Source organism: Populus euphratica, unplaced genomic scaffold (assembly GCF_000495115.2).
Source record: "Populus euphratica unplaced genomic scaffold, PopEup_1.0 scaffold39.1, whole genome shotgun sequence".
Taxonomy (NCBI): domain Eukaryota; kingdom Viridiplantae; phylum Streptophyta; class Magnoliopsida; order Malpighiales; family Salicaceae; genus Populus; species Populus euphratica.
The window spans coordinates 846,492-867,449 of NW_011499897.1; the positions used below are offsets into that span (position 1 = coordinate 846,492).

The following is a 20,958-nucleotide window of genomic DNA, read 5'->3' on the forward strand; positions in this document are numbered from 1 at the left end:
TATGACCTAACCAAGACAAAACAGCTAGATTGATTAATTGGGCTGCTTTTGATTTTTTTAGTAACACAAACTAGACTGATAGTGGAGGGTGTCATTGCGCAAAAAACAATAATATTAATTTTGAAGTTTATAAAATAAAATCATTGAATTATATGTAATGATGACGTGTAGGGTGTGTGTGTATTTTGGTAAAGAGGAATTAGGAGCATAAATAAACTCAGATTTCCAAATTAGTAATAGTATCGATTATTATATTCTTTTTATGTATTCTCGGAGCATCAATCTTCTCTCCAAAAAATTCTAAGAATATATTTTCTTACGTCAGTTTAATGTATTCATAAAAATCTCCAACGGCTATAATGAGATTTAGAATAAGAAATTCAAGAAAAAAACAAACGTAATTAACCACTTGATTACCTCTTTGGAGCTAACAATAGCATCATACTAAGAAGGAAATACAAAGTAAAAAAAAAAAATACTCCAGTTATGATCATTAACAAAACCATCCCTATTGATTTGACACAAACATTTTTTTTTTTAAATTTTTGGCGATACTGAGTTCATATAGACGTAATCTTGAGATGAAGCATTTGGTTTATCGCATTAATATTGTTATCACTATTCTATGAGCATGAATTATTACAATTTTGCCTATCCCTCTCCTTCTCTAAGTAAATAATATTACATGTGGTAAATCACATGTTTATCTGCCTTAACTACTTTAAGTTATTACAAATTACTTGTCGGCATCCAATTATCCCACTTGTGTTGATGACGAGGGTCGAAAGAGAAGAGCACAATTATGCCTCAAAAAACCATCAATCACACATCACAGTGACTTACGAACTACCGATTAATGGGAATAGTTAGGGAACATTGAATTAATTACCTTCAGCATAATTTGTATAATAATAAGACATTGCTATTGGGTCAAGACAGCTGAGAGATTCATTAGACTGCCTGATTACGTAATTATGGAGCAATATTCCCATCATTAAAGTAGAAAACACATTAAATTGAATATTTAAAAAGAAGAAGAAAACTAGCTAAAACAAAGCCTTTATATTGAATGACAGGCCATGGGTGTTAATGGAATACAAAGTAATTTGTTTTCAATATAGCATTAGAGAGAGATCCTTGCTCAGTCCACTGAAAGGATAGCAAATAGGCATCGAAGGGTCCTGACAGTCAACTTAGTAATTAGTGATATAATGACCTGTATATTGACTATATCCCAATTCTACCAACATCTCTTGATGGGTCAAGTGCAGCTAAATTATTGTTTCCTTTTTTTTCTTCAAAGACACAGCAAAACTCTTTCAAAAAGTCGATTGTGGTTGGTACTGAAATACAACAGGGAGGTGGATCTACTTGTTCAAAGTGAACGCCCACTCAAGCCGACTGACTAATTTGTGTTTGATGATTATTTTTTTTTTTAAAATAATTTTTTTAATTTATTATATCAGTATATTAAAATTATCTTAAAACACCAAAAAAATACTAATTTAACGATATTTCAGGTAAAATACAATTTATTTATTTATTCAAGCTCTTGTGGGTTTAAAATAATCATCAAGAAATTAGACCCATCCTGAAAATGCTATTTTGATAACAGTACTCTTGTCGAGTATACATTTTTTTTATATACTAACATGCTCAATGATGTATGTCTTGATGGTATACTAACTCGGAAAATTTTCAGTGTAAAGTACATTAATATTTTATCTTCATAATTCATAGAATAAGATTAGGCATGTGTTCGAGATGACAATTTCCAAGATGATGCGAAACCGACTAGTCTATTGACGCAAAAAGGACATACCATTGGTGGGCTAATCCCAACGGGTGGCGCATCATTTTCCTTGTCTGCCTATTTGAACTTTTGGAGTAAAATTGTGTGCAGGTAAGGTTCAGCCCAAATAACGGGGCAGGACTCAGCTTCAGGACTTCTCTAATTTTTAAATGTTTTTTTAGAAATATATTAAAAAAAATTATTTTTAAATCAATACCATCCACAGATATAAAAAAAAATACTGAAAAAAACCAATTAAGTTTTCTTAATAACATAGTTAAACCCTCAACGCCGAACCAAAATGTAGATCAGAAGAATTTTAGGCACCAAACTAACAAAAAAAGGCATCAAGTTCAATGGCCGGCCATTTGCAACCTTTTTTCGATGGCAACAGATCTCCTAAACCATGATGAATCTTCGTTGTTCACCTAATTTTCTTGGCCGAACTCGAATTTGACTAGTTTTACCAGTCCTCCATTTCATCCTGTTTTTTGTTCACGGGAGCGGTGACTTCAGAGATTAGAAGACTAGGGCAGCCCTTATGCTTCCCTGTAACCTTGCAGTTCACAAACCATAGCATATTAAAGCGGGGAACAGCTACCACATCGTGCTCTTAAAACATGTCACCGCTCATGAAAACCTCGCAATAAATTATAATCTCCTCTGAATTCTATGATGAGATGGATGGTAGTCATATGAGAGAAAAAAACCCCATCTCAGCAATGTAACTTGGTCCGTGCCAACACAGTATTGAAAAACAAAAGCGCAATACAAGATTTATCAAGCTGTGACGCTGGAACACACAAAGGACTAACCCAAGCACAATGTCAAATTACACAGCCACTCACTTAGGCCCGGCAAATTTGCCCATCATCTTTGCAATTATAGGAGCCACCTTGGGGTTCCCTTGATGCTTAGCAAGATTAGCCGGGTTCTTCATTACTGCAAAATCATCACCCAAGAGCATGAGAGCCATTGCCATACATGTAAATTAGAATTCTACAGGAAAATAAGAGTAAAATTTATCAAAGCAAAGAACTTGAGTAGCCATGCAGAATGTGTAGGGGTAAATGGTGAATTAATTATACAATGTTTTGAGAGTTGCTAATCCTATTTTACTCAGGCACATGTTTCGCATAGATAACTTTCTATTACCCTAGCTAGATGAACATGATTACATGAACACTCACGAGACCAATCAGAATCAGCTAACCTAGCTAGATGAACATGATTACATTAACACTCACAAGAGACCAATCAGAATCAGCTACCCTAGCTAGATGAACATGATTACATTAACACTCACAAGAGACAAATCAGAAGCAACTAATTTGTCGAGACAATCACAAAGTACAGACAAAAAAATATAAAGTGAGAGAAACCCCTACCATCTTGAAGGGCAGCCATTATTTCCGGGTCACTAAATGCAGCCATCAATTCAGGATCCTGCCAAAACATCATCGAATAAAATACACTGTCAAATAGCAAGCCAAACCAGAGAGCATTCACTGGCTACGTGATTGAATTATGCACTGTATGCCTTACATAAAAGCATGTGTACAAGTACATTTAAGTATGGGCACCGGAGCTGCCGGTGTGGGAGTGGGTGCAGAAAAAGCAATCATATCATCAAAGTAAAATGCATAGCTAATTTTGTTTGTACTTGGCAAAAAATAAATTGAAAAGAAATTTTACATGGGAAATAAAGATGTTTTTATTTATACCTGGCCAGAAAGAAAATTTGACAAGAACACACTGCATATCCTTGGAAGCACTGTAAACTACTATTGTATATGATATAAAATGGCAAATCAATGAAAAGTTCAATAGCACTTACATTCAATATTTTGCTGAAATCAACATTTCCGGGCATCCCTCCTGGCATGGCACCTGGGAAGCCTCCAGGCATCCCTCCTGGTGTGGCACCTGGGAAGCCTCCAGGCATACCACCAGGCATACCTCCAGGCATCCCCCCGGGCATTCCTCCGGGCATCCCTCCAGGCATCCCTCCTGGAAATCTTCCTGGAAATCCACCCGGCATGCCTCCAGGTTTTCTACTGGAAGATGATTGCTCTTGCTTCTTGGCCTTCTCATACTCAGCCTTTAAACAGGAGAAATCAGTTCACATTATGAGAGCAAGCTAATATGTCAGGATGATCATGATCATAGTTACCTGAGCTTTAGCACGACGACGTTGTCTCTCACGCTCAGCCTTTCTATCCTCCCTCTCTTTGTGTAGCCTTTCATACTTCCTGCGGTGTTCTTCAATCCTATGAGCATTTGGTTCAACCTGTGTAACATAGCAGTTGCAGTGATATGGCAAAACAAATATTAAACAATGCACCAGTGAGATTTTTCTTTTAGCATCCCAGTCATGTGAACTAGAAAAGCAAGCAACCACACACATATCAGATTATAACTTATTGTACAAAGCCATGGCCCAGCTAGTCAAACAATTAAGTTGTTGGTTCCCAATTTACATGGTTTGGTGAATTCATGGCATTGAAATTAACAATACTGAAATTGGAAACTGTCAATTGCACACTTGAAACCAAAAGATGGATTGAGACTGTCACGCATTCAAAAATCTACAGTAACTACATTATCGCTAATGAAACAATAAATGCACATATGAAACAATCTTGTTCCCAGCCAAAACGAAATGATCTACAATTACTAAAATAGTTGAGTTCACCAGTCCAGGGGCTAGCGTGATTTAATTGGTTCACTCTTAGTTCTTAAAATTAAATTAAGGGTAATCTTATTTCACATCATAATTGTTAATTCCAAAGAGGGAAGGCAGGCAAATCTCCTGCATGTATGCTCCATATTCCAACTACATTCCGCATGAAATTTAACATGTGATTAGCATTTGTCTACTACGCTCGAATATCAAGCATTTCATACACACGGACAACAAAATGTAAAAGTTAATATTATACTGTATTTGAATAGTTAGCATTTCATAAATAGTTTCCATTGCTTCCATCATTTTAAATTTGAAGGTACTGAAAATACACCAAAAAGTACAAAAAATGCATGGAGAGAGAGACCTTCTTAAGTACAGCACTTATCTCCTCGTCGTAATCTAACTTCGATGCCAGGTGGAGATCCTTAGCAGCATCTTCCCACTGACCAAGCATTGCTCGTGCCATGCCACGGGACTTGTATCCCTTAGCTGAATCCAGGTTAATCTGAAGTAACGCTTATAATTCATAAATACTATAAAAAGTATCCTCTCATACAAAAACATGTACAAGTTATATACAGATGCAAAAAGTGTAAATAAATAGGGAGGCAACAACCTCCAGAGCAGCATTAGCATCCCGGATAGCAGCATTGGGCCTCTTCATTTTGATGTAAACAGTAGCTGTAGAGCATCAAGAAATCACAATATTAACAACATTGAAGAAAATGTACAAACAAATCTAATGTATACAATTTCCACACTATCAACAGGAAACCTTACAATTAAAAAAAAACACTGATCATGTACCTCTTGTTGCATACATGATTGCAGATGTTGGATTGAGTGAAATTGCTTCTGTTAAATGCTCAATTGCTTCCTCCAATTTACCTGCATAGAAAGAAACGCCAAAATTACATACACGAATCTCACCATATAATTTTATCGACTTAAATTAGATGGATGCTTGACACGCATAGAATCAAAATTTCAGCATATTATAACAAGCACGCATGAACTCATAGGCAAAGCTTGTACATGATAATACCTTCAGAGATAGCTTCCATGGCCTTAGCCTTGGCCTCTTGAGAAGCATCACGACTTTCTTCTGTAACCTCTACAGATGGGTCCCCCATCTACAAATAGTCAAGTTCATTATCAAACAAAACAGCCACAACAAAAAGAAATAAGAAAAGCTAAAATGCAACCAAAACACACCACACCGTATGATAATTCTTAGAAAAAAAAAAAAAAAACCTTCTGTGGAGGATCATTATCAGGCTCAACAGTCTCGCCTTCGAGCTCAACATCGGATTCAATTATCTCCTCCTCCTCCTCGACTTCAGGTTCTCCTTGTGACTCTTCCTTCTCCATTTCATCATCACTCTCCTCGACCACATAACTCTTCTACGTTCAATCCAAACAGATATCAGTTAAAAAGCATCGAAATAATTAAATACAACATAAAAAGAAATTGTACCGATTTGCAGTCGTCGTGCTTGTGAGCACAGGCAGGGAGCTTAGCACCAAGACTGAAACGAAGCGTTTCGAGAGGAGAGGAGAAACACGATGAGAGGCATAGAAAGTGAAATGATTAAAATATTATAATGAGAGTAGATATTATAATACCTTTCGAGGTAGTCGTGGAAGAAGGAAAGAGAAGGATCGGCGAGGATGGAAGGATTGGATTTGCACTGTTCAATAAATAGCTTCAGTTCTTCTAGTTTTGTTGCGTCCATCATCTTGATTTGGGAGTAGGTGTCGAGGGTTTTAGATCTGGGGTTTCTAATTCCGAGAATGGAAAGAAAGAGATGAGGGCAGGTAGTCTCCACTCTACACTATAACTGGCTCGGCTTCGATAGCGTTGGGCATCATCTGAAGGGCGTGGGCAGTGGGCCTGATGTCTCTCTAGGACATTACGAACATGGCCCACCCGTATTGATATTATTATCTTGTCCTTTAACCACATCATGTTGTGAATGCCTCCTCTGTTTACACGTGGTTCTTCTTCTTGAACGGTTCGAAAAAGATAATTTTGATGTGAAATATTGAAACAGAAAAAACAAGAGATAGAAAGAGGAAAAAAAAATCTGAATTTCAAAGAAAAGTATCACTGGATTGATATCAAACAGTTAGCAATATGTTTCAGAAGGAACATACCATGGCAAAGAAAAGCAAGATTATTACAATTACAAGTACTATCATAATAGCTTGATTGCTTGAAAAATTATCTTTATTATTTATTATTAGAATTACAATTTTTACAATAACAATTATAAGTAATACTAAACAAGAGATAAATAATTTTTTAATTTTATTTTTTTATCATCTAGTTTATTTTAGAATTGATTTCTATTATTTATTTTATTTTTTATATAAAATTATTATTGAGCCATAAATCTAATTTACTAACTCAAGTTAGATTTTTTTACCGACTGAAGTTAGGTTTTTTATTTTGATTTATTTTTTAATAATTAATTTACGGAAAGTTAAACTTTAAATTTTTTTTATTTTTTTGTGAGGTTAATTCATTTTAATTTAATTTTTTTTGTTATCATATAAAATTATTAAAATATTTGAAAAATATTTAGAAATTATCCTTGGTTTATTTTTTATTAGTTAGTCTTTTTATTTTCCTGCTCAGTGGTTTTTTTCTTCCTAATTTAAAAGCAATACCATAAATGAAGAAATTTGACCTTGCCGCAACGAGCTTATTTCGGAAGTGGAGTGTCAAAGCATGCTTACTAGTGTAATTATAATTATTTTTTAAAATAATTTTACTTATAAATATATTAAAAAATATATTTTTTATTTAAAAAAATTATTTTTAATAATAATGTATAAAATAATTAAAAAAAATTAAAAAAATTTAAAAAATTAAATTTTTTAAAAATACTTTTAAAACATAAAAACAAATAATACATTATACCTAAACCAGGTCTTGCCCAGACCGAAAGTCGACCAATACTTTGTCTAGTTCTGCTTATAGGTCCAGGCGCCTATTTTCTTACTCAGCAGTCGTATTTTGGCATCAAGAGAGGAGTGAAGTGAAGCTGCGTCCCTCACAGCATCTGAGCTTGAGACAACTTCATCTATAGGAAGGATCGGGAAATGATTCACTATCTCCCAAACTTTGCGAACATCTGCAGCTGAGGGGAAGAGGCCTCCATGAGCAGGCCCAGCCATTTACCCACCTCTCACAAAGAAGTGTACAGCATCTCCGTGGAACTGATGATAGGGTACCTGCTTTCAAAATGGATAAAACCCCCCCAAAAAAAGGAGCCACTCCTTCCTCGAGTTCCCAATGAAGACCGTGCAACATTTCATTGATTCATTCAATGAATACCGGGCTCAAGGCCAACCTCTCCACTCAGGATCAGGAACGGAATAAGAAGAAGTAGGACAGGCTCGAAGTCAATTCTTTCTTTTAGGAGAGATCCCACCTACCCTTCTTTAGCGCTTGTTCTGAATAGAATAAAGCCCTTCCTTCTCGGTGAAGGAGAGGGAAGGAAAGCCACTTCAGCTGAGGATGTGTTTTTTATTTTTCCAGTCTTCCCTTGACTTTGAAAAGACTAATGGGGCTAGGATCGCACTGCAAACAGAAAACCATGGCTTCAAAGTAAACTAGGATCGTACTGCAAACAGAAAACCATGGCTTCAAAGTATGGACTGATTGAAATTAGACATTCAGACTCATTGCTGATGACTGCTGTTATCTATGTTTGAGATCGAACAAGCAGCTATTCTAAAACACAGAGCTAACTACGAAATCATGATCATTTATGGATGCAATCCAGTTTTGCAGATGCAAGTTTGGCAAGCATTAACATACAAATACGATGGACATCGTAATTCAAGTCTCACATAAGCTGAATAAATTATGAGTACACATCAACAATAATGTTTATATCAATGAGATATCAAATCCAGAGAGCGAGAGAGAGCTAAGAAAATCCATTTATAAATGGAAGATATTCGGCTCCCTACTACACCATGCTCACGACATTGTTAACTCTAGCAACTCCATCCTGGTGGTTATAAATAAGAAATTTAGATTGCTTAATATAAGAGGGAAGCAGCCAACAAGACAAGCAATCCTGATAACCCGGTCCATGCCGTCCTACCACCACCGTCCTTTCCAGGAACTCCTGTACAGGTTATGACACATCAATAATGAACTTGATGGAAAACTGATATAGCATGTATAAAATCAAAATGATCCAAGCTTGCAAATTTTAACCACTGCTGCACAAGGATCACCAATCCTTGAGTGCCAGTTTTTCAGTTCATAGATACATTCTTGCAAGCATGTTAGCCGAGTTATTACTTAACAAAGTCAATAAGCAGATCTACCCTACATTTTAAAATTAGTCATCTGGCAAATTAAAGAAAGTCAATCAAGGTACACCAGAAGAAATATCGCAAAGCGCACACGCACACACTTTCATCTTAATTTCTTTGTTCTGCCAACACCAACCTTGAAGCAGCGCAACTAAATCCTTCATCTGGATGCTAAAAAGGGTTAGATAGGAAAAGGAACAGCGTAACTAAATCCTTCATGTGGATGCCTACAAAGGGTTAGATAGGAAAAGGAACAGGCATGTTGAATACAACGAACAAGGCAGCAAATATGGTTATAACAAGGCAGCATATATGGTTATAACAAAGTCTATTGTTCTTCTAAAAAGTATCATTACGGCATTCAAGATTTTACTCTCTTCTTTTTCATCATCCTCATAAACTGATTGACAACCAATAGAGACAAAATATGAGGTGTGCTCCTCGAAAACGCGTGTTTGGTGGGTATAAACTAAATACAGTCGAAATCGGTGGAACTGAAAGAGCTCGCTACGCATCATCATATGAACTCACCTTACAGTATCATAAAGGATTCAATTATGACACGTTAATTTAGCAGCTTAGTAGGCATGCTATTTCACCAAAACAGCCTAAACGTGAAGGCGCTTCACAAATTAATTACTGACCAAAAATCAGAGACAGCCTGGAACTAAAACATCATAATTTAATATCTTTTTACTTTCGATATTATCACATTTCAGCCACAAAATAAGCCACATTACCTGGAGGCGTGCTGGTTGGCGTTGGAGCTGAAGCTGTAAAGAGTTGCAAAAAAAAAAGAGGGGGGGGGGGATAATCAGTTTCATGATCAAGAACGTCAATTGAAAAATAACATAATACCCCCCAGATGTGTAAATGAAAATGACAATATTAAGGAAATTTGAAGAAAATGAACTGAAAGACAAGAATCAATTTTTAATTTTCAGTTTATCAGAAACAAAATTAACATGATAAATCAAGTTGGGATTTCTTGAACCCCAAAGGGTCAAAACTATCAACGTGCGAATTAACCCCATAATTCAACAACTCTTAAGTCTTAACCCAAAAAAATGGAAAAAAAAAAAAAACAGATCAAATCACTTTAAAAAGATCCCTCAAACACAGAATCCGACATACCATCGCAACTACTGAGATTCGTGGTGACACCGCATCTCTGGCTGAGCATGACGGCCTGAGTGACATTTATACCAAGACTCGGAAACAAATTGGGGTCATTATAGAGTTTGCAAAGGCAAGGAAGCTCCTTTGCAACTGCTTCTTTGATGGGGTTGCAGCAACTGTCTGGTGGAGTGGTTGTGGTGGCAAGGAAGGGTTGACATGGTGCTAACTTAGTTGCACAAGATGTAGACGAGTCTTGTGCTTTTGTTAAAGTAGTTGTGCATGAAGAGACGACCACTACCATCATCACCAACATAGAAATCTTGAAAGAAGACGCCATTTCGTGTTTCTTTTCCTTGCCGAGATGAGAAACTGAATTGTTGGTTCTTTTGTTGTATATTTGTAACGTCCTTGCTATGTATTTGATAGAATAAGGGTAAACATCATTTATAGATCAGATCATTAAATGCAAGACACGTAAATAAAATCAAGAATACTAAAAAGATTGGGAAAGTTTATGGATTTTTTTTAAAAAAAAATTCCTTTTTTCTTTCTTTTAATTTCATTTTTTTTCTTAATCTCATCACCATTTTTTTAATAATTTAGTAATTAGAATGGTGATATAACCTAAAAAATAAGTTAAACATAATTTAGTGATATAACCTTAAAAAATTAATAATTTAGTAATTTCTAGTTTTTTTTAGAGATTTTTTTTATACATTTCAAAAAATATTATATATCACGATGCTTGTAATTACAGTTAAGTTATAATTTTACCATGTTAACAACACATATATAAGATAAGGTACCTATAAAGAAAAGAATTTATTTAGACAATCAAATTAATATACAAAGAATCAATACAATATGGTATGAGGTTTTTGATAATTGGAAAGGAAGATATCATATAAAAAGATGATATTTTATGGTATAAAACTTTATCAAAAAGAAATTGTGATTTTATTTATTAAATAGTCAATAAATAAGGTATAAAACCTTGAAATCCCCCAAGGTTGTAATTATAATAAAAATTAAATGGTGCAGGATATCATTGTGGATCAAGATATTTTTTATTGTGAATTGTAATAATAATTTCACTTTCAATTTCTTATCTTTCCGTAAGCAAATAAATATTTTTTTAGCTTTTTTTTTTCCTTCTCATTCATTGCTTCTTATCTCTCTCTCTCTTTTTTTTAACTTTTTGCAACTTAGATCATAAAGAGAATGAAAGTGAATCAAATGAAAGGAAAGATACTTGGATTTGACAACCATTCCAAGCCCAAAAGTCTTAGGTCTGGTAATCACACTAGGTCTAAACGCTCATGCCAAACCCAAGAGCCATCAATCTGGAAGCACACCGGATCCAAACAACATGAGTTTGGGAACCACGCTGGACCCAAGCTACTTGGGTTTGGCAACAACTTCAGATCTAAGTATGACGATTAAAGATAGGTAACAAAAGGTTTAAACAACAAATTAATAGGCAAGACAAGAAAACTTTGAGTATGTTGAATCAACATTTTATTAGAGGATAACAAGTATATCGTTATATTGTTAACAAGAGAAGCTTGTAAACGTAATTTTTCTTTGTTCTTGATCAAAGTTTTTCTAAAGTTATAAGAGCAGGGGCATGTATCTAACAATCGATATCAACATAATAGAGTTTAACTTAAATTTTGCATTTATTTATTGATATTCAGCAATATTTAACAAAGGTATTTTTTTTTCTTAACGATACATTAGAAGTCCTCAAGGAATTATTAGTTAGATGTCCTAAAACCATTCAACATATTTACATGAGTATTTTGGTCTTTAACAAAACTATTATCTTTATCTAGCTCGTGAAAATCATGCAAATTCTAAATGCTAGACCCAAGCTTGGGTCCAACAACCATTCCAACCATTACAAGCTCAAGGAGCTTGGGTCTGGTATGGTTTGTAAGACCCAATCACCTTAGGTCTAACAATCCTATATAAATGTATTGTGGACTAAAACACAGTCCATTATAGACTTACACAGTAAATTTGCCAAGCTCTAAAGGCTTGGGATGGGTCTAATGTTGTCTTTACACATAAAGTTAAATTATCATTTTTCTATTTGGTTGAAAAAATTTAAGCCCTGGTTGTGAGGGTATTTTAGTATTTTTCATAGGCTTATTGGTCATTAAACATTTAAGATGGGGTATGGTAGTCTTTTCATGTTTATTTACATAATAAAAATATTATTCTATGCCCAAGGTTAACAAATTTAAAACCTGTCACCCCAAGGTTATTTTAACATTTCAAAAACTATCAAATAATTTAAATACATTTTTAGCCTTGGAATGGACAAAAAAAAAGAAGCTTTGCATACGTGGGTATTTTTTTCACACTATTTTTTGCATAATTTTCTATAATCATGGAGGACATTTTGGTATTTTTGTATTGTTTTATTATTTTTAAATTAAAAAAGTTGTGTCGAACTCATATTTATTTAGATCTGGAAAATAAGTCATACCCAAGTAACATGGGTCTGACATGGCTGGCATACTTAAGACGCTTGGGCCCACATTTGGGTCTGGCATGATTGTCAGCTCATATTACTTGGGTCTAACAAAGAGTTGAGTGGAGATTTAAAAATTAACTCACTTGGTTAAGTTTAATAATATTATTAAAACAGTCTTCATACTCTTAATATTTTTTTGAATTTTAAAAAAATTAATATTGACTCACTGTGGAGCGTGAGCCAAAATACTAGTAGGCACTAATTAACTTCATACGTGGAAAAGATTAATTAACTTAATAAAAAAATCAACAATGAAATAGGTGTGAAATTTTTTATTATAATCATGGAATTAATAAAAAATAAGAAAAGTAGGTTAATAAAAATTAGAAAAGGTAATAGTTAACTTTATATATAGAAAAAAGAATTAAAATAGATGTTAAAATTCCTAATGTAGTCACAAAACTCAGAGGAAGTTAAAAAAATCAGGAAATATAATTGATGAATCAATGTATTTTATACTCAAATTCATTTACACAAAAAGCCCATAAATGGAAGGGTCAAGAGAAGGATGACCCATCATATACAAAATCTCAAATAGAAGTCAAAACCCATGGAAAAAAGATTTGGCTTGTTACCAAACCTAGCTCCTTTTACCTTAGTTACGTGTAAGGGTCAAACGCATATTAGTCTAGCAAGATGCTAGACCAGACTCCCTTGAGCTCAACTATGCATTAAACTCAATCGCATGTAGATTTGGCATGATACTAGACCCAACATCTTTGGGTCTATAGTCATTCCAAATCCAAACTAATAACATGAGAACTTACGATCATCATCTTCCTAGACCCTAGTTATGTAAAAGTCCTTTAAAAGTTAGTTATATGTCAATCAAACATTAATGATAATTATAAAAAAATTCCCCTCGACATTAATATTGTGTGCAAGATGATATAGGAAAACCTCTTATAAGGATTTAGTATTCCCATCAACTTTAATGTCATATAAGAAGACTTAATATTAATATTGATATAAGGGACTCCTTTTCTATTTGGATATGAAAAAGAAAAAGACTTTTGATTAATATTGATATAAGGGACTCTTTTTCTATTTGGATATGAAAAAGAAAAAGACTTTTGATTCCTTGAGTGAAAAGAATAAGGTTCAAGTTATAAGAGTTATAAATACTCTCTGAATCACATAAGTAAAGGGTTCACGATTTTTATTCTCTTATAATATATTCCTATAACATTTATCATACATGAACTAAGAATGAAAATTCTTATTCTTAGAATTTAATGGTCATTTATTATAATTCTTTAATGTAAGGTCATTGACTTAATTATCGAAGGGTTAATCCCATCAAAATGGATTGTTTGGCAAGAATCAAGGTCTTTGTCACCATCCGTTTATGCCTTTAGTTCTTAAGAATGGAAGATTAACATGAACGTGTGATTATTCATTATTTAAATACCTAAATTCCCAAACATAATGGATTTTAGATTTCACCAATTAGTGATGTATATGAAAAAATGATATAAAAAAACAAACATCATTTATTCTTTCAAAACCCAAGTTGTTGGTATTCTTAATCACCATCAAATATGGATTATCAAAGTATTATTAGAATAGGATGTGTCATAGACTCCTCTATAATTGGTGTCATGCTTGTTATAAATCTAGCTATATAACAAGCTTTACTTGCAGAACAATGAACATTTTAGAGTATTAACAAGCAAGTATAGTTATATAAAAAAATCATAAATAAAATTACAAAGTAAACGATGATGTACCCATAACAAAACTGAGAAGATAAGGAAGTATACCATGCAATTCATTAGGCAAGTCCTGTAAAATATGAAGCAGAGGTTATAGATGAGCTTGCCAAATCATGTAGCTAATAATAAAAGGCTAGAAATACTATACAACTTCAAAGAATATCAATAGAACCACCAATTGAAACTTTAAAAGAAGTGTCAAATAATTGTTGTATATATGAAAACTCACACACCTAGATTGGATAGAATCACTACAGGGTCAATTTTTAGATTACGTGTAGCAACAATAAGTGCAAGACATCCTTCAAAAGAATCCCCAACAAGATAAATTAGTTTAGTCGAAGATGATGCATGTTTAAACCTTATAGTTTCTTTAACAAATTTTCAACCAATATATATATATATTAACCAAAAATCAAAATTTTAAGGATTAGGAGTAAGACATGTTCATCATTTTGAACCACATGCTTCAAACCATTGGTTGAATATTCAAGCATGTGGGGAAGTTAGTTAAAATGTGAAAAAATATATTTTCTTAACATAATTGGTTGTTTACAAAGTTGTTAACATATAAGATTGAGATTTTCTTATTTTTTTCCCAAACTTGTAAAATATTTTTTAGAATAATTAAAATATTTGATTTTCTTTTGTTTATATAAATATTTAAGTCTACACTTCACAGGTGAATATTTATAATCAACACTTATTTTATGAATAACTCACATATGAGATTGAGTTTTTCTTAGTTTTCCCCTTCTTGTAAAATATTTGTTTTAGAATAATTAAAATGTTTATTTTTTTGTTTTTATAAATATTTAAGTCTACACTTCACGGATGAATATTTATAATCAAGATGTATTTCATGAATAATCTATTTTGACCCAAAACACCTAAAAAAACATCTCAGTTCTCATTTATGGCCTCAAAAAACCTTTTCAAAACTCGAAATCAACCTAAAACCAAAAAACTTACTTTAGCTCAAATATGTTTTCTAGGTAATTTCATGATAAAAAAAACCTCACGAGAACTCCTTTTATTAAACGAAACAATATAACATTATTATCAATCATTTCTGTAGTTAGAATTGGTGTTTACATAAATTGTATCTCTCTAGCGTTGGATTCTGTTGACTTTCTATCACCTCTTTCAAACTAGAAACGAAAAAATAATTAAAATGAAGTTTGAGAACATAATTGATTTTGAATGTGTGTATATGTATATTCTTTAAATTCATTTAATAACCAAAATTTAGAATTCTAAGGACCAAAATTAAGACATGTTCATCATTTTGACCCACATGCTTCAAACTATTGGATGAAATTTCAAGCATGTAGAAAAGTTGGTTAAACCATGAAATGAAATGTTATATTTTCTTAACATAATTAATTGTTTACGAGGTAATTCAAATATGAGATTAAGCTTTTCTTAGTTTTTTTCTCCATTTGTAAAATGTTTTTTTAGATAATTAAAACGTTTAATTTTCTTTTTTTCTTTTTTAGTTATTTAAGTCTACACTTTACATGTGCATATTTATAATCAACACTTATTTCCTGAATAACCTATTTTGATCTAAAATATCAAAAAAAAAACCTAGTACCCATTCATGGCCTTGAAAAACCTTTCCAAAACCCTAAACCCCTTCAAAAACCTTTCCAAAACCCTAAACCAAAAATATTACCCTTGCTCAAATATGTTTTTCTAGGGAATTTCAATGTAAAAAAAAAATATAATATGAACTCCGCTTATCAAATGAAACAATTTGACATTAATACCAACCATTTTTTTAGCCAAAATCGATGCCAACATAAATTTTATTTCTCTAGTGTCGAATCCTAATGACTTTCTTTCGCATCTCTTCTTTCGCATCTCTTAACCATGAACTAACTATAATTAAAATAAAGTTTGGGATCAAAATTGATTTTTTCTTTAAATTTTAAAAACAAAAGAGAATATTTGGAATTTAAAATGCATAGGGACTACAATAAAAATTTCGCCTAAACTTTGTTAAAATCACTTATTCCCTCAGTGCTTTTCACTTTAGTCTCACATTTTTCAATGTTACCATTCGATAACAAATTGACCTATGATTTTTTTCAAAAAAGGTCAGATTAAAAAAAATAATAAAAAAACATTATGAACAATTTATTTACAATGTCATGTGAGGGGATTTATAGCGTATTTTACATAATGAATTCCTCACATGTGTTAGATTTATAGCTAGCCATGATCTTCAAGATTTTATCAACTCCACCACTAAAAGTACATATATTAAACAAGTTATTTTTAAATTTTAAATTTTATATAAAGCTTTTGACCCATTTTTTGATCTCCTTTAAACTATTAAAACTCTCTTATATGATAAATTATAAAAATTAAAAGAAATTCTAAAACATGTGAAAAACTACTATAGTAAAATCATAATAAAAAGATGATTTTACCCTTCTAAAAATAAACTAAATAATTAGTCATCGGGGATGATATGATCTTTTAATGTAGACTCATTTGTCATTTTTAAACCTATTAGGATTAGACGATCGTCTTATATTATTTATTAATAGTAAAATGACTAAAATAACCTTTTATTCAAAAGAAAAAAAACACTTGCATCTAAGATTTGTATGAAATTTTCTATTTTTATGCACAATTAAATTACTTAATTGTCATCGAAAGCAAGAAATTTAAAACTTCAATGCAGGGTTTTTTCATCTCTTACTCTTTTTTTTTGTTTTGTTATATCCAAGTGGACTAGGAGGCATTTGGTCTTTTAGCAAATATAAAATATTAATAAAAACAAAACGTGGTAAGCATGTGGAACAGACACGACAATGAGTGGACACTACATGCACTTTTAGATGGCATGTTCAACGGCCGTAGGTGGTCAAATGTCATGTTTCATGGTGGTGTTAAAAAAACATCGACGTCCTTTACTTGATGGTATGACATGTTTGTGCAGTGAGGTAACAATTAGGTTTCAGTAAACTTTTCTCTTCTTCCCCCTCTTTTCTCTCTCTTTTTTTTTGTCAAAGTATAAAGGTGTCTTATTATTTATTTGTTATATCAATTTGATCCTTAGTCTTTTGATTTTTATTTTTTGATTTTTGATTTTTTAATTGATTTTTTCTTCAATCTCATCCCTATTAATTGGTTTAAATGTATTTTTTATATCAAATTTAATCTCTATTTTTTCTCTAAATTTTATTGATTTTTTCTTCAATCTCATCCCTATTAATTGGTTTAAATGTATTTTTTATATCAAATTTAATCTCTATTTTTTCTCTAAATTTTATTGATTTTTTCTTCAATCTCATCCCTATTTAATCTCTAAATTTAATTGATTTTTTTTCAATCTCATCCCTATTAATTTTTTTTTCATCCCTATATATATATATTGAAAAACTTTATAAAAAATCAATCTCATCTCTATATATATATTGAAAAACTTTATAAAAAAAATTATTTAAGTAGAGAAAGTTCATTGCGCGTCCATTGGCATTTCAGCTGGAAAGCAGTCCTACGAGAGTCTGAACTGGATGAAAAAAATAGCGTGTTGAAAATGGACTAGTGAATCCGTTTTGGCATTGCTGGGAAAAATCGTCGAAAAGCAAGGGAAGTCGTTACGCAAATCGACAGTTCTAGCTGACCATTGCCGGATTGGTTACGCAAATCGACCGTTCCAGCTGACCATTGACTTCAATTATTTAGATTTCTCACATTATTCACGATCGACGAAGTAAAGAGAAAAAGGAAAGGAAAAAGAAAAAGGAAGGGACAGAGGATGACCTAATTGCAAACAACGCAGGCAAGGGGTGCTAGAATGGTCAATAGATATTGACTCTGCTCAGATACTGTATTACATTCAAAGTAGGATTCCAAGTTGATATATATATAATAAATTAAATACGAAATTATATAAAAAAATCATAAAAAAATGTGAAAAATTATACAGACAAATATTTATTCTTATATCATGAGACACCCTCTAAATTCTTTTATATAATTATATGAAAGTGAAATATATTTTTGTTAAAAAAATAATAATTGAAGTTTTATAAAAAAAAATTATTGTTGTTAATATGCACTTGGGCTGTGTGTCTTTCCGAGATAGGAAGTTGCAGAAGTCGCAGTCAAGTGCTCTGCGGGACCGCCGATCTGTTACACCCATCAAAGCCGCGGAAAGGCTTATGATTTTTGGTCCAGTTGTTTTAGTGGAAAATTAGCAATTTAATGCATCATTTTCGCTTTCACTGTAACAAACCAATGATTTGATCTCGTTTTTAAAATGAAAATTTTAGCTGTTGTGCACGAAAATGATTGGTTTTGATAATTATAACATCATATATATCACATCTAATAATTATAATTTTATTATTGTTATTATCATTAAATTTATTATAATAAATCCAACTAAAAAAAAATTCACATATACAGTGGCAAGGACAGGATAGACAGGCCCGACTGAAATTATTTTTTCGATCCTTTCCTTAACAATATTTATACTTTTAACATAAATAATAAAATAATTAAAATTTTAGCCTCCATTAATTATACTTTCTAGTTTCGCCCTTGCATATATACATTTGTGGGGTTTATTTTTTTATTAATAATATATGAAAAAATTAATATCAACTCTCTTTCAAATTAATGATTTAATAATTATTATTTTTTAATTTAGTTACATCATAAAAAAAAATTTCTTGAACTTTTTTGAATAATTATAAAATCCATTATATTCTAATATAATATTTACAAAAAATTTTAAAAACAAAAATAGATAATAATAAAAAACTTAAAAATGGAACAAACATGGACTTGACAGTGGGGTAAAAAGAAGAAACTCCAAGTACATTACTTTCACCATTTGGACACATGGGGTTGATGCTTTTATATATATATAAACCCAAAATAGATTTGAAAATACAAAATTAAACCAACCAAGATTTTTTTATTGGCTTTCATTTGTTTTTTATGAAATATTAAGATTTTAAATAATTATCATCAAACTTTTTTCGTTGAAAGAAACTCATAAACACCAAAATTGATCGGTCGGGATCCATATAAACCAATGACTTTCTCTTTCCTAACTGGATTCTAGTAACTTTCTCTCTTTTCTTTCTAACTTAAAGATCAGAAAATAAAGAAAATAAATTAGAGATTTCACTTGGTTATTGCTATTATATTAATTTTACTATTAAATAATTCCTGAATTCATGAGTACTTTAGAAAATTCAACTTTTTAGAAACTTTTAAAGAAATGATAGTATTTATTACTTATATAGGTGATCTTTTATTAAAAATATTTTATTATACCCCACTTGGTATACCTAGATATAAGAATCATTAGTAGCACTGCTCACTGTTTATCACACTATAACTAGCACCTCTTTCGTCATAGAAATAAGTAAAACTTAATATTTTTTTAGTGTTACTAAAAATATCATATTACTTAGTTTTTTATTTGAATCTAGATTGTGAGATCTACAATTAATTAAGTGTAGTTACTATTATTATACTTTTTTCATCTTTAAAGGCTTTTAAGTTTATTTTCCTTAATTAATTATACACAAGATTCTTTATAAACATTTGGTTAATAGATCAGATATGCAATATTCTCTTTTGACTTTACATAAGTAATAATAATTCTATGTACTTAACAATTATAAAAAAAAGCTTAGAAAATAAATATTTTTAACTAAGCAAGATTATTTTAAAATATTATCCAATTATCATGCATCATACAAATTTAATTTTGTTTAAGCAAAAAACATCCCAATATAAATATAAATTTGTATAAACAAATTAAACAATTAACACACCATAAATGATTGCAAATTTACATATATAAACTAAACAAATAACTTACAGAATTATATGATAGACTTAAACAAGATTTTTTTTATTATTTAGTTTACAGGAACACATTATATGCATCAATTTAAAAACATATAAGTTGACAAATAAATAAAATTATAACACAATGATTTAACTATTTCTCTAGCTATCCTATTAATATTTTAAAGTGTATTTTTATTAAGGTTTTATATCATCATTTTACACTTGAAGTATCAATAGCTGCTTAGCTAGAGTATGTTTTATAAGAACATGTCTAATAATATAATATACATCTAATTTATGATAAATATTCATCTTAAATGCAGGCCTATCATATAAATCAAGGGATTAATTAATAAGTTTAACTACAGAAATTAAGAAGACAAAGAGAGAGCTAAACTTAGAAAAGAGATATTGGTTCAGTCTAAACTGGAAAACCATTCGGTTATTGGATCATAACTGAAGCTGTAAAACTTAGATTTAGGTCTACTTTATATGAATGGAAAGTTAAAACATGAGCCTAAAACTTTCATGAAGAGTCCAAGTTTCAAAAATATCATTTTCAAGTTCAAATTGTAGTAACAACGGAGAAGTTCAAATATGTCTTGTAATTTAGACACTGTTTAGTGTTCAGCCAATATCTCGAGTTTTAGAAGTCTAAATGCACCGATTTTTTTGTTGGAAAACTAAGACAATTTTCTAGAACTTTCGTGAGGATAATATGTTCAAATTTTGATGTTAGCAGTGATGTTTTGTTCAAACGAGAAAATAAGGATTGTCGCAAAGTCAAAAGCTGACTACCTACTCAACAATTAGTCACCAAATCAATAGTTGCTTTCATAGCTAACCGTATGGTATAACTTACATATGTGCTATGGTAGGAACTTGATTTGTTGTTAACATAAGTTAGCATCATGAATTCTTGACAATATTT

At 31.5% G+C, this 20,958-nt stretch overlaps 2 protein-coding genes across 5 annotated transcripts; both read right to left on the minus strand.

Moving 5' to 3' along the window:
• Window positions 1-2,390: 2,390 nt before the first annotated feature.
• LOC105132245 (FAM10 family protein At4g22670-like) lies at window positions 2,391-6,352 on the minus strand. 3 transcript variants are annotated; one of them, XM_011035610.1, is made up of 12 exons: window positions 6,108-6,352; window positions 5,959-6,010; window positions 5,736-5,885; window positions 5,527-5,614; window positions 5,289-5,369; window positions 5,098-5,162; window positions 4,846-4,986; window positions 3,966-4,082; window positions 3,743-3,893; window positions 3,630-3,706; window positions 3,181-3,238; window positions 2,391-2,734 (listed from the first exon to the last, which is right to left on the minus strand). In XM_011035610.1, exons 1-12 carry the CDS (start codon window positions 6,218-6,220, stop codon window positions 2,637-2,639), a joined length of 1,191 nt encoding a protein of 396 aa, XP_011033912.1. In that variant the 5' UTR covers window positions 6,221-6,352; the 3' UTR covers window positions 2,391-2,636. The 3 variants fall into 3 exon arrangements, with proteins under 3 accessions (XP_011033912.1, XP_011033911.1, XP_011033910.1); XM_011035609.1 differs by having other exon boundaries at window positions 3,630-3,893; window positions 5,736-5,882; XM_011035608.1 differs by having other exon boundaries at window positions 3,630-3,893.
• Window positions 6,353-8,237: 1,885 nt separating this feature from the next.
• LOC105132246 (lipid transfer-like protein VAS) lies at window positions 8,238-10,364 on the minus strand. Of its 2 annotated transcripts, none has more exons than XM_011035612.1 (3): window positions 9,954-10,364; window positions 9,560-9,586; window positions 8,238-8,626 (listed from the first exon to the last, which is right to left on the minus strand). In XM_011035612.1, the coding sequence occupies exons 1-3, from the start codon at window positions 10,273-10,275 to the stop codon at window positions 8,538-8,540; spliced, it is 438 nt and encodes a 145-aa protein (XP_011033914.1). In that variant the 5' UTR covers window positions 10,276-10,364; the 3' UTR covers window positions 8,238-8,537. The 2 variants fall into 2 exon arrangements, with proteins under 2 accessions (XP_011033914.1, XP_011033913.1); XM_011035611.1 differs by having other exon boundaries at window positions 9,560-9,592.
• Window positions 10,365-20,958: the final 10,594 nt, after the last annotated feature.

Coding starts and splice junctions, on each gene's coding strand:
- LOC105132245 (XM_011035608.1), bottom strand. CDS start 6,220: ATGATGGACGCAACAAAACTAGAAGAACTGAAGCTATTTATTGAACAG. Junction 5,370..5,526: donor CATGGAAGCTATCTCTGAAG/GTATTATCATGT, acceptor CTTTCTATGCAG/GTAAATTGGAGGAAGCAATT. Junction 4,083..4,845: donor TAAGTGCTGTACTTAAGAAG/GTCTCTCTCTCC, acceptor TATGTTACACAG/GTTGAACCAAATGCTCATAG.
- LOC105132246 (XM_011035611.1), bottom strand. CDS start 10,275: ATGGCGTCTTCTTTCAAGATTTCTATGTTGGTGATGATGGTAGTGGTC. Junction 9,593..9,953: donor GAATCTCAGTAGTTGCGATG/GTATGTCGGATT, acceptor AACTCTTTACAG/CTTCAGCTCCAACGCCAACC. Junction 8,627..9,559: donor GCCAACCAGCACGCCTCCAG/GTAATGTGGCTT, acceptor TAACCTGTACAG/GAGTTCCTGGAAAGGACGGT.